Source organism: Gymnoscopelus microlampas, assembly GCF_963454915.1.
Source record: "Gymnoscopelus microlampas genome assembly, chromosome: 17".
Classification (NCBI taxonomy): domain Eukaryota; kingdom Metazoa; phylum Chordata; class Actinopteri; order Myctophiformes; family Myctophidae; genus Gymnoscopelus; species Gymnoscopelus microlampas.
The window spans coordinates 15101995-15114016 of record NC_139954.1 but is presented as its reverse complement, the minus strand read 5'-3'; the positions used below and the strand labels follow the sequence as shown (position 1 = coordinate 15114016).

The window sequence follows — 12022 nt, the reverse complement described above, 5'->3', positions numbered from 1 at the left end:
CCCAAAGTGATTATGTATTTTGGCCGCGGACCACAATCTATTTTGAAAATATTTTGTGCCAGGGACCCACACAAGAGAAGATTGTGTGTTGTTGAAAGTATTCAAAGATTATCTTCTTTCAAAATCAAAAATAGACGATCTACTACTAGCTCACAACATGTTGCAATGCGAGCTAAGGCTATTTTTGAATAGCTATGAGCTTGTATGTCTGCTATTTTTGAATAGCCAAAGAAATCTAAAAATGACACACAGATGCGTTCCCGGTCTTAATGGGTTAATACGCCTGGTTCCTGAGAGAAAACAAAAGCATAGCGATCCGTCTTCTCTTCCAGTGGCCTGCCAGGCATGGCCATGCAGTGTTTGAGGTATACGTGCTGTAGCTGGTTTGTATACAAGTGCCATGGGGAGTTTGGATCTTATATCGTTGCGGCCTGCCTGGATGTGGGCTTGTATACAGAGAGTAATAGATCACATCAGCGACCTCTGTGTGCTACGTGGTTCTAAACATGAGGCTAATTGGAACACGTCTAGAGCCATCTTTGCCTCTCGCAGTTACTCATTAGAAAGCAATGTGCGCTGGCACTGGCCCTTAACCAGACACGGGTCGTGAATAAAGGTGAATGATGCAGGTGGTAGGCAGTTTATGGTTTTGTTTGTGTGTTGTGTGTGTGTGTGTGTGTGCGTGCGTGCGTGCGTAGGTGCAGACATGAGCGTGTGGATGGTCGTGTTTGTTTGTTTGTGGGTATAAACATTTGGTTTTATGTTGGTATGACTGCGTGCGTGTGTATTTGGGTATAATGCTTCATGTGCTTACGTGTGTGTGGGAAAGAAGTGTTTAGATTACATCATGTACCCAGAAAAAAATAACAAACCAAAAATAAACTCTCAAATATTATCCTCCCCTTCACCCCTTCACACATGGGCCTTGCGTCTCTCCACGTGTCCCTGCAAAATACGAAGCTACTGTATGTCCTGTCAGCGCCGCGGCTTCGACAAGAAGGCACGTCAGTGGAATGCTCCCAGCATGCACCACAGCGGGCCGCACGCGCCTGCCCCCCCCCCCCCCCCCAACTGTGGGAGTGTGTTGGGGAGTTGCCACTTCTGTCATCAGGGGCTGATGGAGAGGACCTCCGTATCGCATTTCATCACTTACTGCCGATTGGCACAACCTTCCCAGACCGCGTTCCTTCATTCCTAAACACAGGAATGTTCTGTTCGATTGCGCCATGAACAGTTTAGGGCATGGCTCAACCACTTAAGCCCTACTTCGTGGAAAACAGCCGATCTACAAGCGCACAACGCATTGCTGCTTTTGAGTGTGCACTTTTGACATACCCAAGATAGGGATGCCAGGCTGAAAGAGGTTAAAGGAATCCTAATTCAGGTCTTTTTTTGTTTTTTTACACAGTTGCTCATACTAGGAGGCGAGCTTCCTAGAAAAGAGTCCGTCTGTCTGTCTGTGATAAACTGATCTGGACTGATCAGTGCCAGATTTCGTTTGCACATTGTCAAGTTCAAGTTTGTTACCTACTCAGTAATGATGCAAGTTGGGAATGCATGCCCTTGATATGGTTTTTGTGCTTGGTCTAAGTTGGAGGTTTGTCTGCATTCGTTGCTGTCCTTATGTCCCTTTTCATGACAATTATGTTCCTGATACTGTATACTGTACAGATACTGTATTGCTATACCGTTATTTTCTTCTGAAAGGCATGTTATTGTTGCATTTTTGCTGGAGATAAGAGGCTTCTGCCCGACAGAAGACAACGATATACTGTAATACAGTACATGGCTTAAAGTAAGAATACACAATGACATGAATTGAGGTAAAAAGATAACATAGGGCAGGTGACAAGTTCACCTAGCAAAATCGCGACTTTACTATGTCAAAACATGGAGCGTAACTGCTAAAAAAAAACGATGCAGTCCAAGTAAGGAAACGTGCTTAAGACTTGTTTAGAAAGGGAGAACAATACTGTAACAATGTACCACTTTCACCTGCTTACAATCTGCACTGGGGCTTATTCAAATATTTATTTGTCATTTACGACCTCTTTTATATCATCTAGCTTGCAGTGTGCTCCTTATAAAGTAAATACGTGTAAATCTCAACTTTGTGACCACTTAGGCCTACGTGCTTTAGGTCGGCTTAAGCCGTCATTTTAGCAGACTGCCTGCACTCAAGTAATCTGCACTGTGCCTCCTGCTCAGAATCATCTTTAATGGCTATGATTAGAGATGTATCCATCCTGTAAATGGACTTCCTTCAGAATGCAGCGCTAGTATCCCCCCCGATATAAACTTGTAATTACCGCAGTATACCTCTCAGCATCGCCCCACAGAATGAATGTCTGGCTTCAGAAAAGGAACTGTTCAGCAGTTTTTTTTCTTTCCTCCATTATTCTGCCTGTAACCTAATTTACAGTTGATCTGATGTCGGTCTGCACCTGAGTAGCCAAGTAAATCATGTCCACGCACGCACGCACGCACGCACGCACGCACGCACGCACGCACGCACGCACACACACACACACACACACACACACACACACACACACACACACACACACACACACACACACACACACACACACACACACACACACACACACACACACACACACACACACACACACACACACACACACACACACACAGCCCTTGAGCAAAATAATTCACCAAACAAGGGGCTGGAGGAGAGATGATTTAACCCATGGGCCAGGCCACTACACATTGTATACACAAACATGCACACGCACGCAGGTTTTTTTTGTCTTTGGGACCCAGCATTGAGAAAAAGTATACACCAGTGGTTCTTCTCAAACTTTTCACGTCATGGAGCCCCAAATTGATTTGTATTTGGCCGCGGATCCCCTTCTGAAAACGTTTTGTCCCAGGGACCTCCAGAAGAGAAGATTTACCGGTATGTTAAAAAAGATTCTTAATACTTTCAAGATTTTTCTTTTTTTTCTCCAAAAATAACAGATGTGCAAGTGTGACGAGCTTGTACATCTGTTCTTTTTGAATAGCCAACGTATAAAATATGAGTGTTCCAGCACACACTTACACGTACGCACAAACAGGCACACGTCCGCCAAACACTTTCCGAACAAAATTGGCCCATCTATTTCTTATTAGCGGACAAACTGTACATTACTCTACTGTACAATGTACACAACATCCATCACAAACACCTAATGCAGTGCAATAACACTCCCACATGTCAGAAGAACCCAGGGTACACAGAAGGAACACATCAGGGCAGGTGTCGAGTGCATATCTAGTTCCCATGCCGCTCACTCTATCCTCCTCGGCCCTATCGTCCATCTGGCCTTGGTTTCCCAATTTTGGGAAATCGTTGGCCATCCACAGCACGGCCTTGAACTAGAGCCCCCCCCCCCCCCCCCCCCTTAGTTTCTCTGTGGCGGTAACACAGGTACGTCAGGGAGTGTTTTACATCTTAGCTCATCATCGTTTACGAGGGCAATCAGCAGCCATAACGCAGCCCAGCACCGCCTTTGGGGCAACTCCTCTTGGCAAGCGCAGAGGAGAGGAAAGAAGAGGAGGAGAGAGGTTAAGGAGAGGAGAGGTTAAGGAGGGGAGAGGAGACAAGAGGTTAAGGTTAAGGAGAGGAAGAGGCAGTCGGTGAGAGAGAGAGAGAGAGAGAGAGAGAGAGAGAGAGAGAGAGAGAGAGAGAGAGAGAGAGAGAGAGAGAGAGAGAGACACAGACAGACACACAGAGAGAGACAGAGAGACACAGAGAGAGACAGAGAGAGAGAGAGAGAGAGAGAGACACACACACACACACACACACACACACACACACACACACACACACACACACACACACACACACACACACACACACACACACACACACACACACACACACACACACACACACACACACACACACACACACACACACACACACACACACACACACACACAGACAGTCAGAGAGAGAGAGAGAGAGAGAGAGAGAGAGAGAGAGAGAGAGACACACAGACAGACAGACAGACAGACAGACAGACAGACAGACAGACAGACAGACAGACAGACAGACAGAAAGAGAGAAAGAGAGAGAGAGAGAGAGAGAGAGAGACAAAGACAGAGACAGAGACAGAGGAACAGATGGAGATGACACAAGAGCTGATTCTCAATGATATAGTTGATTCATAGTCTCGAGTTCATTTTCAATACTTATGGGTTTGTAACTCTGAGAGCTCGTACAAATGGAACCAAATGGACCCGTGCATTAACAAGTTAACAAGCAGGATGTCACTGTGCACGTGTTCACGTACAGCACTGTTATTGAGGCTCACTGTTATTGCCAGCATAAATTACATTTGCTGACGTACTTATTAAAAGGCAAAGAACTGAAGCAGATACATTGTACAATATAAACTATGTCATACCCCCATTGTTCTCTACACCTCAGAAACAGATGTCTTCATGTGCAGAGCACAATAACATGTTCTTACATGATTACTGCAGCTTTTATGAAAGGTAAACACTTTGAAAGAAATATTCCCAGTGTGTGTGAATGTAGAATGGTAGAAAGGGCTGGTAGATGTTGTTCTGGGTTTGCCAAGTACCCCAGAAGAATTTAAACAGTACTGAGAGAGTCAGAGTGTGAGCAAATCATATCCAAGTCCACTGGTGGAAAGTATTGAAGCACATTTACTCTAGTACTGTACTGTAGGTATTTTTCTTTTACTTTACGTACTCCACTACGTCTCAGAGGCAAATATTGTACTTTTTACTCCACTACAATTATTTGACAGCTTCAGTTACTAGTTACTTTGCAGATTTCAATTATTAAAACAAAACACCTTTAAGCCCTAATTTATACTTTGACTATTCGAAAATAGCCAATCTACAAGCTCACAACAAGTCACATCGCAATGCGTTGTCAGCTTGTAGATCAGCTATTTTCAAAAGTGTCCGACACATTTTGAAAGATTTTAGTACTTTGAAAAACAAATTGTTTTGAATACAGGCCTTCTACTTGCAACAAAGTATTTCTAAAGTATAACATGGTATAGCTACTTAAGTACAAACAAATCGAGTACTTATTCCACCACTGTATGATTTAAACAATACTGAGAGAGTCAGAGTCCAAGTCCAACAAACTGCATCTAACTCCAATAGGCCCAATACCAAATAAGGAAACACAGCAAGCTAATGTTTTTGTTTCTTTTATTGCCTTTGCTGCCCAGGCTGTTTCCCACTATGTTCAACGTAGTTTGAGAAGCAGTGGTGGAAGAAGTACTCTGATTAGTAAAAGTAAAAGTAGTAATACAACAATGTAGAAATACTTGGTTGTACGTAAACGTCCTGCACAAAGCATTTGACTCAAGTAAAAGTACAAAATAGCATTGGCATCAATACTTAAAGTACCAAGGTGAAAAGTACAACAGCTCACAACACGTCACATTGCGATACGTTGTGAGCTTGAGGTAGATCTGCACAAAGTAACTACAATATTTGCCTCTGAGATCTGAGATGTAGTGGAGTAGGAGTATAAAGTATTGAAGAATTGACATACTCAAGTAAAGTAAAAGTACCTCCAAATATGACTTAAGTATTATACCACTAGTAAATTAAATTGTCTCTGTCAGGTGGAAATGGTGGAAATGTCAAAAACTGTTACTTTTCAGGATTCTATTTCAAAAGCAGCAGATCGACAAGCTCAAAATGCGTCGCTTCGCACCGTGTTTCAAGCTTGTGGATCTGCTACTTTTGATGCATTTGTGTGATGCTGTCATATGATCAAGTAGAGCGTTAATTTAGTTAAAATATTGTAACGTTTTGCGCACCGAGCTGAAAAGATGCAATGACAGATACATGGAAGCAGCCTTTCAAATGTGTTTACTGTTTATGTGAAAGGCTCTTACCTCATGGTTCTGTCTACTTGCCAGAGTGATTAGCACATCCAAAAATGCACAGCCATTTCTGTTACAAACAGTCACTCGTAAAACCTTTTCAATGACGGTTGAGGGCATCTGCCATGGAGGTGGCTTGTTCTATTTCTGAACCACAGAATTCCTAAAATGTAGCTCATGCCTGCATGGTGCTAACTCCTGATGCTGTTGGTAATTATTCTCCGCCAGTTAACCATGACACCATGATGTCCAGTGTTCATGAAGCATTACTATAACAAAGGCTTATGGGTGGTGTTAAGGCTAGCGATTCCCAAACTGTGGGCCTGGGCCCACTGGCGGGGCCGTGAGGATGTTGCAAGTGGGCCCCCAGATAATTGTCAACAACAAAAAAAATCACTGTCAAGGGTTGGCCAGTGAGAAAGAATGTCTTACCAGTTCATAGTTGGTTGCAGGGACACAGGATGAAGATACCTGGAAAAAAAGGAATGAACATACGTTTAGCCATACTGTTATGACGCAGCATATATGGTTACAAGATTGAAGACATAAAGTTACTGTATGACATGGTGTTATTACAACAAGTTGAGGCTCTGGAACATCAGTTGCAAAAGTGAAATAGGCTACGCTAGGTTAAACCACTTAAACGCTATAAACGTTGTTGACTGGGGTCCCCCAGGGCTCTATACTAGGCCCCCTCCTTTTTTTCCCCAATACACCAAATCTCTTCACCCAAAAATAGGCGATCTACAAGCTCACAGAATAGGGACGCTAGGGGCAGAAGTAGCTTTTATAGTACAGTACGTACTGTAAGGGACTTTGCTCGGGAACTGGCTGGTTCAAGTCCAGCACAGACCACAGTATGGACTTGATAGCAGGAGAGCTGCTAGTTCACTTGCCATAAAGCAAGGCACCGAAACCCCTAAACACTCCCAACTCCCCACATTAACATGTCTATAAGCCCTGTGTGTGCATGTCTCTATTTCAGGACTATATGGGTGTGTAAAAAGAAATTTCCCCATGGGGATTAATAGAGGTAATCTTCTTCTAATCTTCTAAATAGCAGGCTTGAACAAGGTACAGACAGACTCACTGACTTGATGCTGTTCTCATATGACATTTACTATACAGCAATTACACTTGGCACACAGGTTTAGCTTTCCCAGTGTGATGACGACCAACTGATTCAATGGCTCGAGCTCTGAAAGAATTTCCAACGACAGTCCATTCACACAGTGTCACGAACCACAATGCGTCTCTCTCTACAACAATGTTTCTCTCAACTGGCTTGACCTGGGGGGCGGGGGTGTGTGGACGTTTTAGAAAGACTGGGATAATACACTATCCCAGTCGTCCAGGGAACCAAATGGACTCTTACAGGTCTGTAACTCTGAGAGTGTTCAAATGGAACGAAATGGACTCTTACAGGTCACTCTGAGAATGTACAAATGGAATCAAATGGACCCGTAATTGCTTCCAAAATAGCCGATCTACAAGCTCACAATGTGTCGCGATATAATGTGAGCTTGTAGATCTGCTATATATACACATTTAAATGTTTGAAAAACTTGACATGTTCAAAATGCCAGGAGTCTTTAAAAATGTATTAAACAGCCACAATAATCACATTTTATAGATTTTATTATCTTAATGTTCCTCTCTTTTCCACTTAGCGCCCTTGGCTCCACTTTGAAAACCAATACTACCGCTATGTCAAACGGCAGCGTTGGACAGAAATGCCGTACTTCTGTACGGCTTGGTCATTTTTGTCTTGCCAGTATAAAATGGCCTTCAGCCTGGCTACAACGACAGTCAGTCAGTGGCGCTGGGTTGGCTGTCCTGTCCTAGCCTGGACTGCACCACAACCCATGATGTGTGGAGAGTGCCCCGGCTATAATCCCATTATCACTGTGACAGTCCCCGAGCCGGAGGAGCACGGAGCACAGAGCACGAGGACCTGGGCAAAGACAAACAGGAAGAGCGTAATGATGATGATGATGATGATGATGGCCTCAAATAGAACACTGACACGGAGCGTTTCCAGAGCAAAGATGAGCGCTTGATGAGAATGAGGAGCCAAACAGGATGTGACTGTCTAATGTGCCCTTCCTGTAACATGCCTTACCGTCGCTCCCTGTCTTTCTATTACACGTGATATTTCTCAGTGGCTGTTGAAATGAACATCCCCCCATTTTCAATTTGTAGGATAGGAAAGGTACTGAATGCATAGGGTTACTTGTTATTGTGAATGTAGTATATCAGTATAGTGCTATGCATGATTTGGTATGGTCAATAGATGTTTTAAAATCACAGGTTGTCTGTAAGTGTCTTGTTAGTTGTCATGTTTTTTGTAATGTTATGTGTGGACCCCAGGTACATTAGCTTGTACCTGGGTGTGATGTTAAGCATCAGCTAACAGGGATCCTAATAAACTAAATAAACTACATTTCCATGTTGAAAACAGCCTTTCAACCTTCCACTCCCTCTACTGTCTGAGAGGTTTAACGGTTGCCACTTCCAGTGATGGAAGTCGAGACTTATATAGGTTATCAGAGATGTTGACCTCTAAGATCCCTGTAATAGTTGAGAGGCAAATCCAGGACTAATTTGCGCCGCTCAGCGAGAACATGGGGCTTATTATGGTGCCTATGGCTCTGCTTTGTGTCATTGTTGAAGCCATGTACTACATTCCTTGTCTGCCCACACATAAACACCATTAAATTCTGGCACCACTTGGAAAAAATCTTTTCACTTTCTCTTTTGACAAAGTGCATTTGTTTGTTCCAAACTGTGTGTGTGCAGCTCTGCAGAAAGTTACAAGAGCTGAACTAACCTAAAGAAGGGTAAACAATACCGTTCTTTAGCCGCCATTAGCAAATATTTAGAAGGCTTAAACGTTGAATGCAGTTGGAAGGTTTTACCTCATTCTGTGATATGTCAGAATGAGGAAGAACAATGAGCTTAATCCATCCAGATCGGGAACGCATCTATGTCATTTTAAGATTGCTTTGGCTATTCAAAAATAGTAGATATACAAGCTCAGAGTTCCGCGCTATGAGCTTGTAGATCTGCTATTTTTGAAAAATCGTGAAAATGTGTGCAAATCTTTGAATATATATATTTTAAAGCAAACATTTGTAAAATATTTTGTTCCAGGGACCTCCAGAAGCAAAATGTTCAAATGTTCACTTTAAAATACATATATATAAATTCAAAGATTTGCACAATTGTTCAAGATTTTTCAAAAAAATAGCAGTGCACTATGAGCTTGTATATCTGCTATTTTTGTACAGCCAAAGTATAAAATAATTGTTCAAGTAGTTACACATATGCGTTCCCGGTTTTAATGGGTTATGGCAAGGGTCAGATGTCAAGGAAATACAAGCACAAGCACAGCACCACACAAAACACATCCCTGCTCATTTATTGCAATGGCGTTTGTTCACTAACAAATGTATTCTTCCATTCATTATGACTCGTTAAAACAATTAACTACCCAATATACTCAGTTGACCGGGGTCCCCCAGCTATAGGGCTCTTTACTAGGTGCACAAGTATTTCCCTCTACACTAAATCCCTTTGTCAAAAATAGCCGATCTACAGGCTCACAATGTGTCTGAGTTTGTAGATCGCATATTTCCGTCAAACGTTCGCCCGCCAGAATAGGGATACGACTACACTTTCCTCTAAAACGTACCGGTTATATTATTTCTAACCACTTAACCCAAGCATCCGTATTGTGGGGAAAGCTTCTCTGGAAAATCGCAGATCGACAAGCTCACAACACGTCGCAAACCCGACACGTTGTGAGCTTGTCGATCTGCTATTTTCAGCGAAAGCTTTCCCCACATTAACAGAAAAACAGAATATTGACTAGTAAGGAGCCCTGAGGGACTCCGGTCACCCACACAGGGTTTTTAAGTGGTTAAGATTTATTTTACAGTGAGGTCCTAAAGTCGCAGAAGCAAACCAGATGTTTTACAACTAGCGAAAGCACATTAAGCGGCGCACGGCTATCTTTGGGGTGAGCCCACTATTTGATTAGAGGAACAACCTACAGTGTGTGTGTGTGTGTGTGTGTGTGTGTGTGTGTGTGTGTGTGTGTGTGTGTGTGTGTGTGTGTGTGTGTGTGTGTGTGTGTGTGTGTGTGTGTGTGTGTGTGTGTGTGTGTGTGTGTGTGTGTGTGTGCGTGTGACTGTGCACTCAACTGCAGGATGTTTGCAAATCAAGCTAAAAGCACAACTGGACGGCGGCCATTTGTGAATGTGAAGTTTAGCTAATGGGATTCACAAGGTTGGAGGATGCGTGAGTCACCTTGGGTCATTGGATTCTTTGTCCCTCCTTTGATGGCCATAATGCAGGCCCCTTATGGGGCTACAGGAATGTTAACTCTAAACAGGAAATTGCTGTCATCTGATTTAAAAAACAAAAACAAAAAAAAGTCTTATTCCCCCACCAACCATAAGAAAAGCAGCTGATGCTGCTAGATATCGTTGCTGTCAAGTGGAGACCTTGTATATGTCCCGAACCGTTAAAAGAAATGACCTGCATTCTAATGGATCCAACGTAGTTATTATTTTAGTCACAAGCTCTTGTTAATACTCCATTGGTTCAAGATTTATGAAACTACACAACTGCTTTCACTTTCATAGCAAAAACAGTCGCGTTGTGACGCGTTGTTGTGAACTCATGTAGATCGGCAAAGTAGGGCATTAATCTATGGGGGAAAAAACTGGAAGTTTAAATATCGTCCAAAACTGTGATGATATGGAGGTACAAGGTTTCTGTCCGATAGTGAAGCTATGGAAACCGGCTGGTTTTAAAAAACACCGTGACACAGTGGCACTTTTTATCTATTTATTCAAGGAACCTCACAGCCGTAGGGCTTTCACAAAACAAAATGTATGAAATATGGATAATATTCATTCCAATTGTTTTCATATCATTTGTCAAACGAATTTCTGGGGGACTGTCTCTGTCTCAGTTGTCAACAGAACAGGTTGTTGTGTGCCGTGTGTATTTTCCAGAATGTGTAAGGCATGATGATGATGATGATGGCAACCCAGAGGAATGTGTGTGTGTGTGTGTGTGTGTGTGTGTGTGTGTGTGTGTGTGTGTGTGTGTGTGTGTGCGGTCACAGGAATGTCCTCTGGCGTTATGGAGTGTGTCTTGAGTCTCCAGTTGACAGGTGTCAGTGTCCCTGTCCTCCTTCAATCTCACCGTCATTGCCAGCTACCCTTCTCACTCTCCCACGGGGCCCTCTGTGCCTGATTTGTTGCCATGACGACACATTGAGGTTAGACAACACACGCTCCATATTTGGGGCGTAGCTGCATGCACTGCAACCTTATATGGTTGTGGCTGAGTCATGGTGTGACGACGTAGTGACATGAGCGTGGCTTCAGAGGTCCGCTATTCAAAAATAGCAGATATACAAGCTCATATCGTGGCACCGAGTGAATATATATATATTTTTTAAAGCGAACATTTTTTACTTGAATATTTTCAGATGGGGGTCTCCCCCTCCCCTTTTTAACTATTTACTCGTAAAGGCTCTTTGCCGTTTTGCTTTTGAACTGTGCTGCAGACAGATACATGTTTAGTAGAACACTCAGAGGTTGCTAAAAGATGTCATTTTCTACTGAGTTCAAACACCAGAACCACTTAAACCCTATAGTTAACACAGGGTCCCCCAGGGGTCTATCCTAGGCTCCCTCCTTTTTTCCCTCTACACAAAATCTCGCAAAACAGACTGATCTACAAGCTCACAACGTGTCGTAAATGCGAAAAACTTGTAGATACCGGTAGGCTATTTTCACCAGAATGAAGGAACATTAACAGTTCATGTAGTTAAGGTATTTACAGTGCATACGGTTATTATTTGAATCCATTCATGGCTGCAAGCACTCTTTTTTAAAGTTTGCTTTTGAAAATAAAATATGGAAAAGAAGGGGCTGCAGATATATCCCATCTTCGGTTACACTGCCACTGGGACAGAATTGTAACCTTGTAAAAAAAAAAAAAAAGGTAATAATGGTGCATGGATAATCCAGGCCCCAGTGTCATAGCATGACCCAGTGACGTCAAGGTCAGACAGAGTGTAGGTGGCCTGCTGCCCCCGGCTGGAATAGCTCACATTC

The 12022-nt window shown here is 43.0% G+C and overlaps 1 protein-coding gene across 11 annotated transcripts in view; it reads right to left on the bottom strand.

Annotated features, from left to right (window-relative positions):
* The window catches only part of tns1b (tensin 1b), a 303232-nt gene that overhangs the window by 135297 nt on the left and 155913 nt on the right, over positions 1 to 12022 (bottom strand). For all 11 annotated transcript variants that reach the window (XM_084085475.1, XM_084085482.1, XM_084085474.1 and 8 more), the window contains one exon: positions 6318 to 6356. In XM_084085475.1, coding sequence (XP_083941601.1) covers positions 6318 to 6356 — 39 coding nt within the window. The remainder of the gene's footprint in view (positions 1 to 6317; positions 6357 to 12022) is intronic.